Below are 24,449 nucleotides of genomic sequence, written 5' to 3' on the forward strand. Positions count from 1 at the left end.
TTTCAGTCACTTGAAAGCATGAACAGTAAAACTTGATGGCTAATCCACATTTCTTCTCACATACACATAAATTAAAATGGTCTGTTTTACACTGATTTAGATGTGTGTGATGCAGCTCCCGAATTAGCTCATCTGTATGAAAGTGAAAAATTTCTGCTCATTGCAAAGATGCTAAGTCCAGTAGCAGTAGGCAACTCTATATACCTGTCATCTGGCACTGTGATCCTTTTATATTGCTTGTCTTTGAAGGGCCAGGTATGAAAATATTGATGTCAGGATCAGTTAGACAGAGCGTGGCGAGCACAGCTGGCTAAATGGCTTGTCTCTCTCTCTCTGTTCCTGCCTCCTCAGTGCTGCTGCCTTTTATTTGTTTAAAGGTGCATCTCACTCAAGATCCCCATGCTGCTAGTAACAAATTAAAACTATAAGGAAGTGCTTCCTGTTATGCAGTAATGCAGAATTGTTGGCTTTTTCTAAAATTAATGCCAAATGAACTAAAAACATATTTGATGTGGGGTATTGTGGTGTGATAATATGAAGCTATACTGTTTGAATATGTCCATGGCTGAATGTTGCAGAAAAATGCAAAACCTAAATATCATAATTTTTGCAATGTATTAAGCTTATTCAGCAATAAGTAACAATAATGGCAATCGTTCTCACCATAAAACAAATAATAAAAACAAAATAAACCAAAAGCAAGCTGTATTTAATCTGCGGGGTCCAAGCACTCCTTACAGATAGTGTCCCCATTGGTCAGTTCTTGCCAAATTTGTTATTATAGTTCTTATATATTTGTTGTTATTGCTAGTTGTGGAAAATGTCTGCTGGGAGCTGATTAGCTGCAGGCAGCCATGTTTTTTATGTAATTCAGTGATGAGTAAAAAGTAATAGTAAAAGATCAATGCAGTACATGAAATTTCAGCTCAGTTCGATTTTGTTTCCTGAGAAACAGCTATTTAAACTTAACTACAAACCCAGTGAACGTGAATAGCACTCACCAGCAGAACTTACTGTTCCAGTTTCATGACAATAGCATCATGGTTACCCTGTCAAATGCTTGCTGAAGGCTGATTAGCTGTTGGTGGCCATGTTTAAGTAATTAGGTAATCATTACAAACACCATTACACAGCTACATGTAATTGCAGCATGCCACATTTCAGCTTCATTGGACTTACAGTTCCTGAGTTTTTGATAATTATTGAGATTCACACTCTGAGTACTTTGACACCACAATTGTGAAGATCAGACAAAAATCTTAGGATTAGTTCGTGTATGTAATTTCACATATGCAAATTATCATGAATTTTTGTGGGTGGAATTTTTTTAAAGAGTTTGAACAAGCAAATAAATCAAACAAAAAATAACTTTCACTATGTAACGTTACTCCTTATTTTCCAAGATATATGAATTGTGACTTCCAGAGATTGTATCAGACAGTAGTGGGCCCACACCTGAAACTTCCATTCAAGTCTTGTGATGATGGCTCAATATTAACTCTATCAAATGCCTATGATACTTTGATTGGCCAATGTAGGCATTTTTTTAAAAATTTTTTAAAGCTCAGATACCTCATCCTTTTCCCTTTTCATAAGCTGTCTTTTACAATGAGTGAATTAATTTGTGTGAGCAGCACTGGTGCAAATTGTTATTCTCACTCAGGATCTTTCTACTTTATTACTAACTAGCAGGTTACCCGGTGTTGCCTGGGTTTTGCAAAATTCTGGGTTGACCCCAGACTTCCATGTCAAATTTTGTGAAAATCCGAGACCAAACCCAAGACAAACAAAAATCCAAACATCCACCACCTAGGGGCCCACCTGGAACCCCCTGGGGCCCAAATATGGAATTTCAGAGTTCTGCCAAATTCTGGCTATCTCTTGTATCTACATGCCAAGTTTAGTGAAGATCTGTCAAGAGTTTGTGTTGATAAATGTAATGTGAAAGGCATTGAGGGAGGGGGTGGGTGGATATTGTGCCCCCCAGGGACCTCCCTGGGGCTTCTACATGAATTTTGTTTATATCTGCAAAATTCTAGGTCATCCCCGGACCTACTTGCCAAATTTGGTGAAAATCCGTCGAGAAATTAGCTCAAGACAAACAAATAAACTTTGCCACTTATTATATAGACTTGCACTAGCAAGTCTATATAATGGAAATGGAAACATTTTTTAGGACTCTATTTCTCCCTCAGTTTTCAACCAACCATCACCAAATTTCACATGAATAACAATGGGCTGAATTAAGTTGCTATGGCTTTTGGTGCTGATCTGGATCACCGAACTGGAATGATCCATGAAAAAGGGACTTTTATTCAATCACTTATTTCTCCCTCAATTTTCAACCAATCACCAAATTTCACATGCAGAATACTTTTGCGCTGGATTAAGTTGCTATGACTTTTGGTGCTGATCTGAGTCACTGATCTGGAATGATCCATGAAAAGCTGGCTTTTTTTCCTCACTAAGCGTCATTCTTTATCTCTTACTGTTCCGGGATCTATAGGGTACAGTGACCAGACATCCCGTTTTGTAACAGCTAGTGCATATTACTGTGACTTTAGTCACAGTCTTTATCTAGATTTATTTGCATTCAGTTAGACCACTGATTTCGATAATAAAGCTGAAAACTCTTGTTTTCAGATGTCTCCTGTATCACCACAGTGGTCTATAATCATAGATGTTGCCAGGTCTGAGACCGACCCCATAAAATCTAGTAGTAGTAGTAATAATAATAATAATAATAATGGTGGCACAGTGGTGTAGTGGTTAGCGCTGTCGCCTCACAGCAAGAAGGTCCGGGTTCGAGCCCCGTGGCCGGCAAGGGCCTTTCTGTGCGGAGTTTGCATGTTCTCCCCGTGTCCATGTGGGTTTCCTCCGGGTGCTCCAGTTTCCCCCACAGTCCAAAGACATGCAGGTTAGGTTAACTGGTGACTCTAAATTGACCGTAGGTGTGAATGTGAGTGTGAATGGTTGTCTGTGTCTATGTGTTGGCCCTGTGATGACCTGGCGACTTGTCCAGGGTGTACCCGCCTTTCGCCCGTAGTCAGGTGGGATAGGCTCCAGCTTGCCTGCGACCCTGTAGAACAGGATAAAGCGGCTAGAGATAATGAGATGAGATAATAATATAAACCTGAAACAAAAACACTACAGAGCTTAATATTGTGAATCCTAGTTTTTCTAGGGTATCTTTAAAATTCTGATTATTATGAGGTAATCAGGGGTGATTTCTCAGAGACAACAAGGGAAGCCAAGCTTCCCCTAAAATTCTCTCCCCAAACTGTGGCATCTACGACGTTGAATTCTCATTAAAACAATAACTTGCATAACATAATATATGCCCAAGATTGTATTTATGTTCATAACTATCCTCTAACTTATTTGAGTGATGTCTGACGAACTTGCAGTTCGCTATGAGAATCACCTTTGCTGCCAGGCTGTAACCTTTCTTATTTCAATGGGCTCTATGGACTGGCAGCAGTGTTGCCAGATTGGGCAGTTTTAAGTGCATTTTGGTGGGTTTTGAACATATTTTGAGATGGAAAACGTCAGCAGTATCTGACAACACTGACTGGCAGCCGGGTATCCGTTGCAGTCTACGAGACGGCTCTGAACAGCCAATTTTGGCTAGTTGTTATTGGTTAAAATTAACAAAATCGTCACTTCCAGGGAAGCCGGGCTTCTCTGGGACTAAACGAGACAGTGGGAGGGACAAGAAGCCAGGCTGATAAAGGATTATTGGAGGTGGTGTTTGAAAGACATGAGGAGGGCGGTACTTCGGCAAGGAACACGGAAGCATGAGATCAGTCAGTCCCTAGCGGATGTCGAGAAAGTGTAGTCGTGTGCCAAAGTGCTGTCCGAATTTCTTTTCATATAAACGTTTCTTCTCATTGATGTCTCTGTACATTACTCTGTAAATAAATGTAAATATTACTCGTTGTGCTCCATTAACTTTCATCCATTCTATCAGTTTGATCATTCGTGAATTCACTCGTTTATTTCATTTGTAGTTCAATCTGGTTGTAGGCTAGCTTGAGCCTTACTGGGATCTGCAGTGCTAGCTGCTAACAGAAATTGGTGAAGTCTCTGGAAAGCACAACCAGCTGGTATGACAGGGTCACAGACCATTTTCTGGAAAAGGAGCGGAGGGCAGAATTTGTGTATAAATAGTGTTCATGTTCATGAATCTGAAGTGTGTATATTGTTCAGTAATGTTAAGAGAATGGTGGGCTCTGTGTTATAGGTTATACCTGGGTATAATATTCAAGGTTCTGTGTGTTGCATAGCCTACCTGGTTATGAATTTCCAGACTGTGTTGCAGAAGATGTTCAAGGATGTGTTGCACAGCTGGGTGTTGTGTTAAAGACTCTGTGTTGCATATCAGGGTATGATGTTCAAGGCTCTTCATTGAATAGCCAGTGATTTTTGGATGTTTGATATTTTTGATTAAGGATATGAGGCACTAGCCTGGCAAGCCAGACTATAACATGAAATGTACAAGCAAAAATACTTTCTGCCACTAGGTAGGGTTGTCTAGTTCACTATGCTAATGGAGCACACCTTTCTATGCTTTGATATCCAGCCTACAGGTTTTACGATGAATGCGTAAAATGGGCTTCCCCTGTTTTAAAAACCAGCAGCCGCCACTGGAGGTAATCCTCAACAAAATTGACCAAAGATTACTACACTATAAATTTGCTGTTGGTTTGATGAGGGAATTTCCAGCCTTATCAGATGACAGTGTCTAAATGGTGTTTTACTAACAGCACAGGGGAGAAGTGACAAATAACAGGGCTCTGTGAGTTCTTTAGCCTGGCTTTTTCTGAGGGACATTTTAGAGCTATTGCCTCACTTATCTCACCCCATACATCTCTGTGGGCCATAATAGCAAAGATCACTCGAGTCAATAAATTCAAACATGTTCCCTGGCAAAATGACAGTTGGAAAATGAAGTCAGGGAAATCCATAAATTAAAATTCTAAATTAAGGAAGAAATGACTGGGGAATGTGTGTGTGAGAGAATATGAATGAGTACATGGGTGTTTCTTCAACTCCGTGCACTTTTGGCCCTGACAACTGTTAAGAAATGAATACTCTCAAAACACACTTTTAACATTCTTCCTACTTTCATTAATTTGTCTTGTAACAAAGTATGATCATGGGCACATTTGCATGACTGAGGAGTATTGTTATTTTTTTTCCCATTTTTCTCAAGCATCATAAAAATGTCATTTCCTCAAAATTCTCATGGGGATAAAAGTGCATGAATGACATTTTCAATTGGACGAGGGTGTGATGCACGGTTGAAATGATAAAAACAGTGGATCCCAATTAATTGCAAACCATTTGAAATTGATACAATTAAAGAGTTTTTGAATTGTTGATATTGTTCTATCAATTACTATAGGTTATGGAATTCATGTATCAGGCATGAGAGAGCTCAGAGTGAAAAATCTGAAATAATACTCGTCTTGAATTTTAATATAATAACAATGAAAGGGAAGTCTTAAATCAGATTTTTAGCTGAAAAATCTCATGCCTGAACATTGTATACATACAGAGACCCACAGAAAATAACACAAGTTATGCTTTAGAAGAATGTTTATAATTTCTTAAAATAGTCACAGTGAATTGTATTGAACAGTATTATTGGATTACATCAAATGTGTTTTTCCTTCTGTAAGCTCATGTAAAAATACAGAGAACTATAATATCATATATAAATTAAATTTTAATAAGATTTGACCAAAATAGTAACAACTCAATTAAATAAATACTGCACTGTCTTAGTACTACTAAAATGCATCGCTCTCACTAAACACTTTCCAACAGAATTTTTAAAAAGCATGAGAAATACTATCAAAATCCTATCGGAATGTATCAAAGGAATTTGCTCGTTTGCAAACTTTGACTGAAAGTTTTCAAACAAAATTTAAAAATGGCACTATAAATACTACCATACTATCAAAATATACTCCACAAAGAAATTCACTCGAATGCAAAATTTTAGTACTACCAAAATACACTCACTAGTAATCTTTCACTTAAAACCTCAAAACTCTATCAAAATCAATTACTTTCCAGATAATTCACTTGTAAACTTTCACTTAAAACTTTCAAACATAAATTCAAAATAGCACTAAGACACTACTACACTATGCAAATACACTCATCAAACAAATTCTCTGTCATGCAAAATTTCACTAAACACTTTAGAAGTTGTATAGTTTGTTTCTGAAATGATATGGAAGACTAGTTTAATTTCACACTCAAATGTCCATTATATTCTGATTTAAGGTATCTTTACCTTAAAATGTGTAACTGGCTGGTCGAGCATTTGCTTATCCATGGAAATTCATTCTCCCATGCAACCTGGTATTTGCATTCATAGTTTTGCCGTTTGGTATTTGGTTTACTGGCCATGATGAATGACTGCTTGTAAAAAATGTCAGACAGCCTGGGTGAATCCTACATTACAGAAGTGACTGTTGTTCTGTTCATTGATTGGTTAAAAATCAGTTGACATCAGCAGTGTTTCTCATATGATTCTGATTGGACATAATCGGGAGTATTTTTAACTTGGCGCTAGGGATTTCCCAAAACCAGGAGATTATCCAGTTTTTAACAAATACGATCGGGAGGCGGGAGATGGAGGCTAAAATCGGGAGCCTCCCGCCGAAATTGGGAGGGTTGGCAAGTATGCACATCTCAATTTATGTCTGTTATTTGGAGATAATAGAATATAACTCATTATGTTTCAATTACCATACCTATGACTACCTAATCATGTCATATACCGTATGACTTCATGAACTAAATTTATGATTTCTCAACATTGCAAAATGCAGTGAGTTGTGTTTTCCATTGCCAGGAATTCATTTTGTACAGGTCCATAGTTATTTTTAAAGTTACTTATATATTTTCTAGCACTAAAGAAAAATGAATTCAAAATTTGGGAAACAGTTTAAATCTATATCATATCATATGAAATGACGGTGCGTGGTGGAAATGACAGTGAAAGTTTTGTTCCTGGTTGTTTTTACTGAAATTGCTAGTCAAAATGTTATAATCTATGTCTATCATTGTTTCTGTTATACACCATGCCCACCATGTCTTACGTAATTAAGCTGAGGTATATACAGTTGTGGTCAGAAGTTTACATCCACTCATCATGGGCATGAATGTCATGGTAATTTTGGGCTGTTAATGATTTCCTTGAACTGTTCTTTGTCCAGGGTGGAATTATTGTATAGCATACATCTTTAATGACTTCAAAAAACAAGAATTGAGTGCACAAGTTTGAATTTATTTTGGATTTTCTCTAATCCACACAGGGTCAAAATTATACCTACAGGCTCAAATACACACACACACACACACACACACACACACACACACACACACACACACCGCCACTAATATTTGTTTAAATGTCCCTTAGCAAGTTGCACCTCAACCAAACGCTTTTGGTAGCCATCAACAAGCTTCTGGCATAATTCTGGCTGGATATTTGACCACTCTTCTTGGTAGAATTGGTAGAGTTCATTTAAATTGGTTGGTTTCCTGGCACGGACCCCGCTTTTAAGAGTAGTCCACAAATTTTCAATAGGATTGAGGTTGGGGCTTTGGGAAGGCCATTCCAGAAGCTTAATGTTAGCCTGTTTTATCCATTCCAAAACCAGTTTTGATGTGTGTTTGGGATCATTGTCCTGTTGGAACACTCAATTGTGTCCAAGTTTCAACTGTCTAGCTATTGATTTGATGTGAAGCTGAAGAATTTGGAGGTAGTCCTCCTTCATTATTCCATCCACTTTGTGCAATGCACCAGTACTACTGGCAGCAAAACAAACCCAGAGCATGATGTTACCACCACCATGCTTGACAGTTGGTAGAGTGTTCTTAGGTTTGAAAGCCTCACCTTTTACTCCTACAAACATACCTCTTGTCATTGTGGCCAAATAGCTCAATATTTGTCTTGTCTGACCATAAAAATTTTCTCCAGAAGGCATTTGGCTTGTCCATGTGGTTAGCTGCAAATTTCAGTCAAGCTTGAAGGTGTCAATTTTGGAGCAGGGGTTTCTTTCTTGGTCAGCACCCTCTCAGTCCATGGCAATGTAAAACTCACTTCACTGTGGACAGTGACGCTGGTGCTCCAGCAATTTCCGGTTCATGGCAGGCTTGAGCTCTGGTGGTTCCTGGGTTGTTCCTGAACATCCTAATTTCCTGTCGTCTGAGGGTGACCATTTGGGTCTTCTTCCAGACCTTGCCAAAGTGGTGGCACATCCGAACAACTTGTACTTACGTACCATTGTTTGAACTGATGATCTTGGAATTTGCAGTTGTTTAGAAATGACTCCAAGAGACCTTCCCAACTTGTGTAAATCTACAATTCTCCTTCTTAGAGCTTTACTGAGTTCCTTGGACTTTCCCATAGTTCTGAGTATTGGTCAATCCAATGAGTGCTGTCAAACAAATCCTTTTTATGCTGGCAAAGAGAAACTACCAGTTGTAGTCAATCATGATCACTAACGAGAAGTTAATAGGCCCTGGCTTTGTCAAGTTAAAAGACATTGTAGAACCTTCAGCACCATTTGTTAACAGATTTTAGTAAATGTATGTGTATATTTGAGACTGTATGCATAATTTTGACCCTGTGTGGATTAGAGAAAATCCAAAATAAATTCAAACTTGTGCACTCAATTCTTGTTTTTTGAAGTCATTAAAGATGTATGCTATACAATCATTCCACCCTGGAAAAAGAACAATTCAAGGAAATCATTAACAGACCAAAATTACCATGACATTCATGCCCATGATGAGTGTGTGTAAACTTTTGACCACAACTGTATGTAGGTCATTCTAGTGTGTCTCATCTCATCTCATTATTTCTAGCCGCTTTATCCTTCTACAGGGTCGCAGGCAAGCTGGAGCCTATCCCAGCTGACTACGGGCGAAAGGCGGGGTACACCCTGGACAAGTCGCCAGGTCATCACAGGGCTGACACATAGACACAGACAACCATTCACACTCACACCTACGGTCAATTTAGAGTCACCAGTTAACCTAACATGCATGTCTTTGGACTGTGGGGGAAACCGGAGCACCCGGAGGAAACCCACGCGGACACGGGGAGAACATGCAAACTCCACACAGAAAGGCCCTCGCCGGCCCCGGGGCTCAAACCCAGGACCTTCTTGCTGTGAGGCGACAGCACTAACCACTACACCACCATGCCGCCCCATTCTAGTGTGTGTCTCTCTCATATATATATAAATAAAACACAGTACTGTGCAAAAGTCTTAGGCACATGTAAAGAAATGCTGTTGACCAAAACTGTTTAAAAAGTAATGAAATGTTTCAGCATTAACAACAACAACAACAAAACCTATAAACAGCAGTAAGCCATAATAAATAAAACAAAGTCAATATTTTGGTGTGAGACGACCCTTTGCTTAAAAAAAAAGTTGACTCAGGTACAGTGAATGCAGTTTTATAAGGAAATGAGCTGTATGGTTTACTGAGCATCTTGCAGAACTAGTCACAGTTTTTCTGGACACTTTGACTGTCACACCTATATAATAAGATAAAATATAGTTGTCTTTTCCACCACAGTAATTTCTACCACAACTCATTCTGTGGTGGAAATGATATTCTAAGAGGTTTTTGCACTATATTAGCATTGCCATGCTAAGCCATGTTTGGTGCTAGCACATAATATATCCAAAATATATAAAAATATTTTTTCCCTCTTATTTGACATAAGTTGACAGATTTACAGCCTGACGCACAATAAAAATACTCTGTTTACAAGTAATAGTGACCTGAATTTTTTCTTCTTTTTTGATCACCACATGTCTCTCATGTTTGACCTCAACCTTGCTCTTCACTGATACTATTGTTTCCTTGGTTATCACATGAGCTATTTTGTAAGGTGGCTCGAGTAGTTTAAAATAGTTAGTTGTGGTGGAAATGACCGATAACTATGGGACAATGTTTTATTTGAAAAATAGTTAAAAATGATCTCATGCATTGGAAATTGAAAGGGTATGTATTTATTTCATGTTTTCTTAAGCATGTAAAAGAACATTTTTAAAACAATACTTTTGTCATGGTTTTTAACATTTTAAGATTACAAGTCTGGGTCTGGGACAAACATAAAACAGCAAAATTCATTGATAAATGGTACTTGAAGAGCAGTTAAAAAAATACAGGCATGATTAGATGTCTATGAGGATGTTGTGATGTAAACCTCATAAAATTAAACTATTAAAATAAAAATCTCTTAGTTTTGGTGAAAAACAACCACTGGGACTTAAAAGTGCCCAGAATTGGAGAAACACCCACATACACACACATACTGTACATACACATAATACACACACACACACACACACACACGTGTGTATGCATGTGTGGGTGTGTCTGTGTTCAGGGCTGGATGGAGGGACTTTGTCAATACAAGGCCTGCTTAATTTACCCAAACTGGTACTTGAATGGAGTTGCATGCATCGGTACAAGTCAACCAACAGCATCTCCACTTAATAGATGCATGCGTTCCCCTGGCTACACAGATACTTTTTATCAACTTGTAATTGTCTTTCTTTGGTGTTGGTGATGTTGTGTGGCTCATCCAACTCAACCTCAAGTCAGGTGTTTCACTGTATGTGATTTCATTGCATTTTATACAGTTGTAAAACAAGTTGAAGGAAAAGTTATACTTGCTATTCATGTGCAACCAACCCACCCATGAACATTAATGTTTTTACAAGTTGGCTTGTAAGGTTTACATATTTGCAGTTGTAAGACTATTTTGGATGATCTTGAATCATCAGCTCTCTGAAAGTCCCACTGAGGGACTTTTTCTAAATGTCCCATTGAGTGACTGATTTTTTCCCCAATTGTCTTGACTCTCTTTTACTGTATGTGTTATGAGTAGCATAATTTGTAACTGGATTTGGTCTTGACCAGCTAATTGTGTATGTGAATTTTGATTAAGATGATCTAAAGGTGAATATTCTGATGCTTCATCACACATATAGTAGTCGGAAACATTAACATGTTATTATTATTCTGCAAATGTTAAGATTATATTATGCAGTATAAATTATAAAATTATTAGTGTTAAGGAGCTTGACAGTACTCCATTTGTCAGTGGTAAAAATAAATTTTATACATATAAAACCTACCTATTGATAAAGTTGATTGGTTGTACCCAATGACTGACAAGTGAAAAGAAATATTCAGAAAAAATACACCTTTAGAAATCACATTTTCCCTTAATAGAATTAACACTGAAAAACAATAGATTTTGTCAATATGATGTACCATACTGTTAACTTTCATTGAATTACCAACTCCCTACTCATGTAATTTGCTGTGAGTCCTGAATGGAAGCCAGAGGATCTGTTCTCCTTAAATGAGTCCAGTTGCCTAAAGCCATGCTTTTCCCGCACTCATCTTTGCACATTGCTTTTTCCTAAATTGCTTTTTCTGTAATTAATTTCATCATGTCTGTGGGGAAAAAAATTAAGGGCATATGGAGGTTAGAGACCAATTTGTAGGTAAATCTGACAAAGCAAACAAATATAGCCAATGGTTCGTAGCACCAGCAAATAAAAAAACAACAAAATATCATTCATATTCTCATGATTTTTTTTCTTGCATTGGCCTTAAGATATCATATTTGATATAAATTCCAGTCTAGGAAAAATGTGAATTCTGACTTTTATGCTTCTACTGAATTTTATAATCCATGTAGGGGAAACAACAGGACTTTAATCAGGACTTATAATTCTAGTAGAACATGGAACTTGATTTTAATTTTGAGAATACAGGCACACACATTCATACATGTATTTTAAGCAAAATCATCTTTTTTTAATCAATATGTACCATTAGTTTCCTGTGGTGTACACGGGAAAAAATGACATCTTGGCAAGTTATAATTGTTATGGGTGGTGGAGGTGTGGTGAGATAAGGATCCACAAGCAAAACACAGACAGGAATCCAATAAATAAGGTTATTTAATCCAGGGAAAAGGATATGGCAAAAAGGGTACAGTCTCCAATCCATACATCACAGCTGGTCTCACTACTGTCTTATACATCTTACCTTTCACTTTTGCTGGGACTTTCCTATCACAAATGACTCCTGAAATCCTTCTCTAACTGCTCCACCCTGCCTGCACTCTCTTTCTCACCTCACTATCGCAGCCTCCATTTTCCTGCACAGTTGACCCCAGGTACAGTACTTGAATTCACCAACTTTCTTTACATCTACTCCTTGCATCTTCACTACACTCTCATCCCCATTCTCATTGATGCACATGTATTCTGTTTTGCTACTGCTCACCTTCATTCCTCTTTGTTCTAATGCATACCTCCATCTCTCCAAACCCAACTCAACCTCCTGTCTACTTTCACCACATATCACAATATCATCTGCAAACATCATGTTTCATGGTGACTCTTGCCTCACTTCATCCATCAAGCTATCCATCACTATGGCAAACAAGAAAAGACTCAAACCAGATCCTTGATGGAGTCCCACCTTCACTTTGAACCATTCAGTTGTTCCAACTGCACACCTCACTGCTGTTTCACTGTTCTCATACATGTCTTGCACCACTCTAATATACTTCTCATTCACTCTACTCTTTCTCATACAATACCATACCTCATCTCTAGGCACTCTATCATATGCCTTCTCCAGGTCTACAAACACACAATGTAGCATTCTCTGGCCTTCCCTGTACTTCTCCATTAACATTCTTAAATCAAAAATTGCATCCGACGTGCTCTTCCTTGGCATAAACCCGTACTGCTTTTCACAGATTGCTACCTCTCTTCTCAGTCTCGCCACCAATACCCTTTCCCATAGCTTCCTGGTGTGGCTCATCAATTTTATTCCTCTGTAATTACTGCAGCTCTGTACATCTCCGTTATTCTTGTATATTGGGACTAGCACACGCTTTCTCCATTCATTTGGCATTTCCTCATTCTCTAGGATCTTATTAAACAATCTTGTTAGGAACTCCACAGCCATCTCACCCAAACATCCCCAAGCCTCAATCGGGATACCATCTGGTCCGACTGCTTTCCCAGTCTTCATTCTTTTCATGGCTGCCCTCACCTCATCCTTACTAACCAACTCTGCTTCCTGATTTGCTGTCTCCAATGAATCTGACCTTTTCTCTCTTGGATTCTCCTCGTTTAATAAATCCTCAAAGTACTCTTTTCACCTTCTTAATACACTCTCTTTGTCAGCACGTTTCCATCTTTCATCACTCTTACCTGCTGTACATCCCTCACTTCCCTGTTTCTCTGCCTAGCTAGTCTGTACAGGTCTTTCTCTCCTTCTTTGGTCTCCAGTCTTTCGTACAACTCCTGGTATGCATCTGCTTTCGCCTTCGCTACCTCTCTTTTTGCCTTCTGTCTCATCTCTCTGTATAACCACCTGCTTTCCTCATCTCTCTGATCGTCCCAATTCTTATTTGCTAGCCTCTTCTTTTTTATAATTTCCTGCACTTCTTTGTTCCACCACCATGTCTCCTTGTCTTCCTTCCTCCTTCCCGATGATAACCCTATTGCCAAATTCATCCTCTTTGAAAAATCAACCACCATTTGCCCTTCAACATTTCTCTCTCTTTCACCATATCTGCCCATCACGTCCTCATCTCCTCTGTTTCCCTCACCAACATGTCCGTTGAAATCTGCTCCTATCAGCACGTGCTCCTCCCTCGGTATACTTTCTACCACTTCATCCATCTTTTCCCAGAAAGACTTTTTCTCTTCATTCTCACATCCAACCTGTGGGGCATATGCGCACACACACCATTGATTACCACTCCTTGAATCTCCAACTTCATGCCTATCACTCTGACACCCTCTTCACATCAATCACACTGTTGACCAACTCTCCCCTCAAAACAATACCAACACCATTTCTCTTTCCATCGACTCCATAATGGATTGCATCCATCTCCAATGTTCTTGGCCTTGCTTCCTTTCCACCTCATCTCCTGCACACACAAAATGTCCAACTTCCTTCTTTCCATCATACCTGCTAACTCTCTCACTCTGCCAGTCAATGTTCCCACATTCAGTGTTCCTACCCTCAATTCTTAGCTCCTTCCCTTCCATCTTTCACGTTCTCTTCTAACATGCCTCCCCCCTCTCTTTCTCCTTCTCTGTTTTGGCGCGACAGTAGCACACTTTCCACTGGCACCCTGTTGACCAACAGTACCAGAGGCAGTCGTTGTTAACCCGGGCCCCGACCGATCCGGTATGGTATTTCTCTTTTCATTCCACATTTAGATTTGGCACAGTTTTACGCTGGATGCCCTTCCTAACGCAACCCTCTCCAATTTATCCGGGCTTGGATGAATTTGCAGAAGGCCCTCCAGAACTGTGCAGTGAACTGAGGACCCCGGTCAGAGATGATGTCAGTGGGGAGTCCGTGTAGGTGGAAAACGTGAAGGACAAGTAATTCGGTGGTTTCTATAGCTGTGGGAAGCTTGGGCAGAGGGATGAAATGGACTGTCTTGGAGAAACGGTCGATAACTGTGAGGATGCACGTGTTGCCACCTGAGTTAGGCAGTCCTGTGACAAAGTCGAGGGCGATGTGAGACCAGGGTCAATGAGGAATCGGGAGGGGTCTTAGCAAGTTGGCAGGGGGTCAATTGGCTGTCTTGTTTCAGGCACATGTGTCACAGGCTGCCATGAACTCCTGGACATCTTCCTTGATGGATGGCTACCAGAAGCGCTGCTGGACGAGCGCCAGGATTCGAGCAGCTCCCGGGTGACAAGCCAACTTGGAGCCATGACCCCACTGCAGCACCTGGGTTCGCACAGAACAGGGAACAAACAGATGGTTAGGTGGTATGTTGCCTGAGTTACCCTCACCGGGGTCCTGCTCCAGGGCCTTCTGCATGAGCGTCTCAACCTCTAGAATGGTGTCTCCCACCAAGCAGCGTGGAGGAAGGATGGTCTCGGGTGGCTTGGACTCCTCTTGGTGTGAGGAGAACATCCTAGACAGGGCGTCGGGTTTGCCGTTCTTGGAGCCTGGGTGGTAGGAGAGCATGAAGTTGAAGCAGGAGAAGAAGAGAGACCAATGGGCTTGATGGGAATTGAGACGTTTGGCAGACTTGAGGTACTCCAGGTTCTTATGGTCGGTCCAGACTAGGAAGGGGAGATCCGACCCCTCGAGCCAGTGCCTCCACTCCTCCAAGGCTAGCTTGATGGCCAACAACACTCTGTCGCTGATGTCTTAATTACATTCAGCAGGGGACAGCCGGCAAGAGAAGAAGGAGCAGGGGTAGACCTTGTTATCGTTGGCCCTCTGGGAGAGAATGGCTCTGACCCTGGACTCAGAAGCGTCGACCTCCACGATGAACTGTTTGGTCGGATCGGGTATGGTGAGAATGGGTGCTGTGGTGAACTTCCACTTGAGCATGGAGAAGACTTTCTCTGCTTCCTCCCTCCACTTGAACTTGGTCTTAATTGAGGTCAAGGCAGTGAGAGGTCCGGCCACCATGCTGAAGTCGCAGATGAAGCACCTGTAGAAATTAGCAAATCCCAGGAAACACTGGAGCTCTCCTCACGAGGATGGGGTAGGCCAGTCTGTGACTGCCTCAAGCTTGAGGGGGTCCATCTGGATCCTAGCTGGGGAGATGATGAACCCCAGAAACAAGACAGAGCTCTGGTGGAATTCACTCTTTTCTGCCTTGACAAACAGCTTGTTTTCTAGCAGGCACTGGAGGACCTGCCAGACATGGCCCCGATGTTCCTCCAGGGAGTGAGAGAAGATCAGGATGTCATCCTGGTACATGAAAATGAAGATGTTAAGAAAGTCCCTTAGGATATTGTTGACAAGTACCTGGAAGACTGCGGGCGCATTGGTCAGGCCGAAAGGGACCACGAGGTACTCGTTATGACCAGTGGTAGTGTTAAAGGCTGTCTTCCATTCATCCCCCTCCCTGGTCCTGATGAGATGGTAGACATTGCGCATGTCCAACTTGGTGAATATCTTGGCTCCCTGGAGTAGTTCAGAGGCCGTAGCCATGAGTGGTAGGGGTTAATGGTTCTTGATGGTGATGGCGTTGAGACCTCGATAGTCAATGTAGGAGCAGAGCAACTTGTCCTTTTCCACAAAGAAAAATCCCGCCCCTGCTGGGGAGGAGGAAGGGCGGATGATCCCAGCTGCCAGAGACTCGGAGATGTACCTCTCCATGGATTGCCTTTCAATGGGAGAAAGAGATTAGAGTTGCCCTTTGGGTGGCACCGTCCCAGGCAGGAGGTCGATTCCACAGTCATAGGATCTGTGAGGAGGGAGGGACACTGCTTGGTTCTTGCTGAAAACAAGTCTTAAGTCCAGGTATTCTAAAGGCATGTGAGAGAGGTTGGGAAACTCACTGGCTGAAGGCTGCGGTGGTTTGGCGGGAGGCAGAGCAGAGTTCAGGCAGGAATGGCTCCAGCCTAGGATGATATCATCGGTCCAGTTTAGGTGGGGATTGTGCTGCGTTAACCAGGGTAATCCTAGGATGATGGGTACATGGGAGTTGTTCATGACATGGAGTTGGATGGTTTCAGAGTGGTTGCCAGAAATCCTCAAGGTGAGTGGGGCGGTAAGGTGGGTGATGCTGGTCAAGCCAGTGCCACTGAGTGTCAGGACTGTGAGAGGAATGTCGAGGACGAGTAACAGAATTCCCATACGCTTGGCAGTGGTGGAGCAAATCAGGTTCCTGTCTGCCCCTGAGTCAACAAGAGTCTGGAGATGATGATGCTGGTTGTCATGGATGACTATGACAGGGAGTAACGGTCAATCAGTGGGGGGGGCTGGTTCCGAGTGTTGCCCACCAGGGTCCCTCGATTCACTGGTGGTCTCATTCTCTTTAGCGGGCAGGCTCGGCAGATGTGTCCTTGCTGACCGCAATAGAAACAGGCCCCTGTGCTCTGCCGGCGCTGTCGTTCCTCCGCTGACACCCGACCCTGGTCTACCTGCATGGGTTTGACGGATATGGCAGGGGTGGAGAGGAGGTGAAGCTGGGGCAGTTCTTCTCTCTCCTCCATTGCTGGACCCAGGCATCGATGTGGTTGGTGAGGTCCATGAGGCTGGAGAGGTTCGACGGCAGTTCCCGTGATACCAATTCCGTCCTTAATGGCGTCAAACAGGCTGTGCAGGAACACGTCAATCTGGGTGCTCTGGTTCCAACCTCACGATGCCGCCAATGTCCGGAACTTGATGGCATAGTCTGAGGTAGACTGGGGACCCTGCTGCAGCTCCTTGTGTCCTCTAGCCACCTCCCAGCCGGACAGAGAACAGTCGAAAGTTCACCTCATCTCCTCTGAGAAATCCTTGAAACAGGACCAAAAGGGTGTATTGACGTCCTAGACCGCTGTTCCCCACTCTCTGGCCTTGCCGGTGAGGAGCGTGATTGTATATGCTACCCGGGAGCGTTCTGTGGGGAAGGCCAGAGGTTGCAGCTCTAGGCTCAAAGAGCATTGAGACAGAAACGATCTGCAAGTACCTGGTTCTCTATCATAGGGCTGAGGCGCTGGAAGTCTCGGTTCGCGGAGGAGAGCAGTGGCAGGAGCTGAAGTAGGAGACGGCTGGGCAGGGGTAGGCATGGCTTGATAGCGCTGCATCTGTGTGGTGAGGAGGTTGAGTGAGTTGGACAGGGTGGCGAGGTTCTGGGTGATCTGCTGGAGGTCTTGTTGATGGGTCCTGAGGAGAGTCCCTTGCTGCTGGATGGCTGTTCTCAGACGGATGAGTTCCGCTGGATCCATGTTGGACAGAACATACTGTTAGGGGTGGTGGAGGTGTGGTGAGATAAGGATCCACAAGCAGAACACAGACAGTAATCCAATAAATAAGGTGATTTAATCCAGGAAAAAGGGTGTGGCAAAAAGATAAACAAATGGGACAAAAGCAAATGGCAAAATAGACCAGGTAAAAAGAGAAAAAAACTTGACAAAAACACAAGGCAGACAAGGACAAAAATGCTGGAGCAAAAAACCATAAACAAGAAGAAAACCCAAGTGCAAAAACCATGAACTAGAAAAATAGCTTGAGCAAAAACCATGAAATGCAATAAAGGCACAGAAGTGGCTGGAATAGCAAAACGAGACGTTCTGGCAATGTCAGGGTCTGAGAACGGCCTTTAAATAAGCAGGGGTGAAAACCAGGAAGTGACTTAAAGGTGAGCTGGAACTCCCGTCCCGGATCCGGATTGGCACTGGTGTGGGAGATCCGTAATCTGCGGAGTGGATGTCTGGGATGGAGCATGACAATAATATTTTGAATATAGTTGAAATGAGCTAGCATCTAGAAGAATACAAGACACCAACTCTGAGATTATTAAACATAGTTCTTGATTGCGACCAGCTTATTCCAAGATGTCTTGTCAAGTAAAATTATCTGTCCAATCAGCAAGATAATTTCACTGGTATTAAATAATTTTCTCCTCAAATTCAGAATTCAAATTTTTGTCAGTGTATTCTTAAGCCAACTGTATACTACAGATGAAAAGATGTTTTGAAGCAAATGAAATAAACAAAAGATGTGAGGCGAGTTCATCCACCATGTTAAGCATGAGCTGCTGAACAGAACGCCTAACCATCACATATTTTGTTAAGAGGATCTCCCCCTGTCGGCGGTTCATTAGTGCATTACATGATTACTTCAATCACTGCATGGAGGCAAGTTGAGCCTTGGTAATTGTCAGAACATGTTTTACAAAATAAACCTACACTACAGCCAGTGTATCTCTTGAGGGCCATATGTATATTATCATGTGATATTTTATGCCACCCTCGATAAATAAAGTTTATAATAAATATCTCTCTGATGCATTTGTGTCTCTTTCACACCATCACTGCTGTTTTGTGTTCTGTTTTGGGGTTTGCCAAAACCAGTCTAAAAATGAAGTAATTACTTAAAATGTTCTCCTTCCATACCTGGAACATTGCTTGTAATATCTAGCAGCATGAACACTCTTGAAAATGTATTGTATATATTATAAATGATACATTTCAATGAGGAAGTGTTACAAATACAATTTCTGTCCTTTCACTAAGGTGTTCAAATTTTTCATACTACATATGCACAGTATATTATCACACGGGGCGGCACGGTGGTGTAGTGGTTATTGCTGTCGCCTCACAGCAAGAAGGTCCGGGTTCAAGCCCCATGGCCGGCGAGGGCCTTTCTGTGTGGAGTTTGCATGTTCTCCCCGTGTCCGCGTGGGTTTCTTCCGGGTGCTCCGGTTTCCCCCACAGTCCAAAGACATGCAGGTTAGGTTAACTGGTGACTCTAAATTGACCGTAGGTGGATTGTGGGTGTGAATGGTTGTCTGTGTCTATGTGTCAGCCCTGTGATGACCTGGCGACTTGTCTAGGGTGTACCCCGCCTTTCACCCGTAGTCAGCTGGGATAGGCTCCAGCTTGCCTGTGACCCTGTAGAACAGGATAAAGCAGCTATAGATAATGAGATGAGATGATATTATCACACAGAATTGCTATGGCTTGTGGCAACTCATGGCTGTGGTGGGTGAACACAGAGACAAGACCCAGAAGTGAGGGGGAAAAATAACATGCTTTTTTTTAATAATAAGGGAAGGCATGACAAAAGCTCCCCATGTCTGTAGTGGGGAGGGCAGCCCTGAGCCTGGTGCTCTGATGCAGAGGTGGAAGGTGGGAACTGGCCAAGTTTTGGATCACAGGCAGACCAAAAGGTGAGTGGGTTGAATCTCCTAGGCTTCATAGGCATTGGCTGGAGCATGAGAGTCAGACCATGAGAACTCTCACTGGCTGTGGGAAAGCTTCCTTGTTGTTTTCAGTGTCAACGTCATTGCCTGGGAACAGAGGGAGGAGAAGAATCAGCTACTTCACCTTGCTGGAGAGTAACTGGCCTATATTGTTGGTGGCTCCTTTTTACACTCCCCTGGCTGTTCAATGAGGGTAGAGAGATGTGCTGGTTAAGCTGATTCAGAGGTGTACCCCACCATGCTTGGCTGGCTCCGGCCTGTAGCCACACTTTTTTTTTTTTTTTTTGTGGTCAAAAACAATGGTGCTTAAGTGGGACTGTCCCTTCAATACCATTGGAACAGTAGTGTGAGGAGTGATGCACAGAATAGGTGGGGGTTTTCTAGAGCTGCTGTCACAGTCCACACCCCCCCAGCTCTGAGTTGACCTTCTGTGCTGGCTCGATCCAGAGGCCATAGCACCTTGAGAGCCCATCAGCATTCCTTTGTTGGGTCCCAGCTCAATGTTGGACCTCAAAAGAGAAGTCTTGGAGGGAAAAACACTGGTGGGTAATGTATGCATTTGTGGCAGATCACAGAATCCAGAGACACATGTCTGCCCGGGGGCATTTTGAGTTATTGACAGATTCAGAAAGTACAGTTTCTAAGCTTTCCAATGATGCCTTCCATGTGGAGATCTGACAATATTTGAAGAATGTGTGGCCTTTTGAAAGTGTATACTTCTTAAAACAGAAAAGGGAGAAAATCGCCCTCAAAGTTTTCCATCTCAGCTACTCTGGGTGTAGGGCGGGCACATAATGGTGCTCATTTGCATGACATTAAGGAAAGCCCTACCCCCTACTAGCTAGCACGATACTACTTTCATGTAAACAAAGATCACCACGTCAATTTTCCTTCCATGCAAAGTATGCCCAACACCAGAGGTGGAAAGAGTACTAAAATATTATACTCAAGTACAAGTACTGTTACTCTGATGAAATTTTACTTAAGTACAAGTAAAGTTACCAGACAAAAAATCTACTCAAGTAAAAGTAAAAAGTAGATCATTTAAAATGTACTTTGAGTAAAAGTAAAACGTTACTTTTAACAATGGGTGTTTTCTGCCTCCATTGTGTTGTGCAAAAATGAAAAAGAAGAGGAAACAAGGATATATGTACATCTCAACCCAGATGTTTTATTTAAAGGAAGTGTATCAAATTGAATGCTTAGGATAATGCTGCATTAAAACTGAGACAAACAAAAAAGGTCAATACACACAGTCATGTCGTTTACATCGCCCTGACCACACACAAAGCATTGTACACGAAATATGAAAGTGAAATGTTGCACCGAAATCTCGTAGCTTGCCTGTGTGCACTGTGTGTTATTGAACAATTCAATTCAAACATTATTTGTTTTGCTTAGTATTCCTTTCTGGCCTGTTGGATGTAGAATGGTAGGAGGACTGATCACGTCAGGTTGGCGAGCTAACTTGCTTGCATGATTAGCCAACCGAATAACAGACTAGTTACCATTTATGTTACAGTACCAACAGGTTGCTACTTCAACATTCGCAATGCCATCCACTATTTTTGGAATATAACCAGCCTATTGTCGGTTTTACTATGGAAAGGAAACATTATGATCAGGGGCGCAGATACGTTTTTTGAACTGGGGGGACAAAAAACTGGGGGGGACAAAGCTGCCAGCAAACCAACCCCAACCCCGATATGCCTGTCAAACTTGTTGTGGGTAACCATAGCAACCAAGCTCGAGCTCGCAACCTGTGCAGTCTGCGCAGCTCAACCAACTGAATATCAGTCTTTGTTTTGTTTTATGTGAGTTGTTGCAACTATGTATACACTGTTGTGCACCTCAATAAACCGAATGGTAATTAGTCTTTTGATTTTTCCGTGAGGTTTGCCTTATGCAAAGAAAGACAGCATAGACGTTTTTTCCTCCCTATAAGTGGGGGGGACCGAACGAGGTGAATTTAAATCTGGGTGGGACGAATCCCACCCGTCCCACCCTCTATCTGCGCCCGTGATTATGATGCCAATGACAATACTTACCTCAACATGCTTGCGCAGATTAGATGTCGAATTTTTGTATGCCGTAATGACAGTTTTGAAGATCAAGCCAAGCAAGTCCAGAAGCATCTCCATTGTCAAGGGGAAACTGTCAGACCACTGCTTCCACATTGGCGATGAACCCATCCCAACGGTCTCCGAGAAGCCTGTGAAGAGTCTGGGGCGCTGGTATGATGCCTCCCTCAAAGACAAAGAGCAAGTAGAGCAGCTCAGGAAGGACATAGCCAGCGCCCAAGAGAACATCGATAGAACCCTGCTTCCTGGCAAGCTCAAGCTCTGGTGCATGCAGTATGGACTCCTGCCACATCTCCTCTGGCCACTAACCCTCTACGAGGTTCCACTCTCAAAGGTGGAAAAACTGGAGAGGCTGGTCAACTCTTATGTCAGGAAGTGGCTTGGCCTTCCCAGGTGCCTCAGTAGCATTGGGCTTTATGGCAAAGGGATGCTGGAACTTCCCATCACCAGCCTTGCAGAAGAGTACAAGTGTGCCAAGGTCAGACTAGAGATGATGCTCCAAGATTCCCGTGACCCATTTGTGGCCCAAGCAGCACCCATCTTGGCCACTGGGAGGAAGTGGACCCCGCTGGCTGCAACAGAGCAGGCAAAGGCAGCACTCCGACACCGTGACATCGTGGGACATGTTCAGGAGGGGAGGAGTGGTCTTGGCCTTGGTACTAGCAGACCGACTTGGAGCAGGGCCAACCCAGCTCAGAGATGCAAGCTGGTGGTTCAAGAGGTACATTTGGAAGAGGAAGCAGCAAGGCGCACACAAGCCGTGTCACAGGCAAAGCAAGGGCAGTGGTTGGCATGGGAAGGAGTAGAGAAGAGAAAGCTCTCCTGGAAAGACCTTTGGGAGATGGAGGCATTCAGGGCAAGCTTTACCATCAGGGCTGCATACGATGTCTTGCCTTCCCCTGCAAACCTAAGCCAATGGTATGGCGATGACCCCACATGTTCCTTGTGCCCAAGCCCAGCAACACTAAAGCACATTTTAGTGGGCTGCAAGATTAGCCTCACTCAAGGCCGTTACACCTGGCGACACAACCAGGTACTAAGATGTCTTGCTGCAGTGCTGGAATGCCAGCGGGTGAGCGCAAATGCGCTTCCTCCCCCGCCATCCCACTGGCAGCCAACACTCTTTGTCCGGCAGGGTCAAGCCAGCTTTACCATCACCAGTAGGGCGGACATTGGGCAGCTGGGTAGAGCACAGGACTGGAAAATGCTGGCAGACCTGGACAAAAAGCTGTGCTTTCCACCGGAAATTGCATCCACCAACCTGCGTCCAGACCTTGTTTTGTGGTCTTCCTCACTCAAGCTCGTGTACATCATTGAGCTCACGGTACCATGGGAGGGGGCGGTAGAGGAAGCCTATGAGCGGAAGAAGCTGAGATACGCCGATCTTGCAGCAGATGCCAAGCAACAAGGCTGGAATGTGAAGGTACGCCCGGTGGAAGTAGGCTGCAGGGGATTCATAGCCACCTCAACATATAGGCTACTCAGGGAGATGGGGGTGCAAGGGAAGGCCCACAGGCAGGCAATCAAGGATCTCTCCAAGGCTGCTGAGAAGGGGAGCCAGTGGCTGTGGACCAGGAGAAAGGACCTGACATGGGGCGCCAAGTGTGTGATGGCTGATGGGAGTGAACCTGGGACGCTGGGATTCACTGCTGAACCCTCTGGAGGTGTCGTGGGCCTATCAGCGAAACACCCAAGAAGGAGGGCGCCCACTTGAGAACCCAAAGGATGCCATCACTCATTTGATGGCCACAGTGTCTCGTCGGTGCCTTAAGTATCTATTGGGATAACAACACCTAGTCCTACATAACAGATCTGCCGCAATGGTTGTCTTCTTGGGCACACATAATCTGCATTGCATAATGAAACTGTCACCCCCTTTCTCTACAAAGCTGAAGTGATCACATATGTAGGGCCAGGGGTGCACTTCATTACTGGAAGAAATTGTGTTTTCTGCAGGGTCGTCCACCACAGGTTCCTCGGTCTCCTCCATGTCCGCAGGGGCGCTTTATCAACACCCGTGGCCCAGGGGCTAGGCCCCTCATAGGCTACCTGTCAACCCTACCCTTACCGTTGGCCAGGAAAACACTCTTATTCTATTTGCAATACATGTCAAGCATTTACAGTGTAAGCACATAATTAGCCTAGAAGCCTACGATAGGTTACGTTTGGCTCAGCGTAGCTGCGCAAGGCCCACGCTCACATCGCTCAACACATCCGACCACAGAGGGAGAGAAGAACGCGCGCATTATCATTACAGAGCCAGTTCTGATTATTACCACGGACAGGACAGTGATACTGCGTAACTTTCACGCAGGGGCATGGCCAGAGATAACCACACAAGCGCGCGTGCGCTATTGTAGACCTATGTGTTGTAAACATAAAACACACACACCTACAGACAAGTCCTTTTAAAAAATAAAATACATAAAAATAGCTCGGCGGCATGAAAACAAACATTCACTGCAAGACAAGGTGCCCTAGAATCGCCATCAGTTTTTAAATATCTATATGGACTTTGTTGTCAGGATTGCACAGCATGAGATATCAAAACTGTACCCAGATACAGGCTTCAAGTTCAGATATTGTATTCCAAATGAGGTATC

The 24,449-nt window shown here is 43.0% G+C and overlaps 1 protein-coding gene across 1 annotated transcript in view; it reads left to right on the plus strand.

The window, feature by feature from the left end:
- The window catches only part of eys (eyes shut homolog), an 877,903-nt gene that overhangs the window by 69,636 nt on the left and 783,818 nt on the right, over positions 1–24,449 (plus strand). Inside the window, 2 exon segments of the mRNA XM_060915649.1 lie at positions 10,433–10,547; positions 21,867–23,515. Of these exon segments, the coding sequence (XP_060771632.1) occupies positions 10,433–10,547; positions 21,867–23,515 (1,764 nt within the window).

This window comes from Neoarius graeffei, chromosome 3, assembly GCF_027579695.1.
Source record: "Neoarius graeffei isolate fNeoGra1 chromosome 3, fNeoGra1.pri, whole genome shotgun sequence".
In the NCBI taxonomy this organism is placed as follows: Eukaryota; Metazoa; Chordata; class Actinopteri; order Siluriformes; family Ariidae; genus Neoarius; species Neoarius graeffei.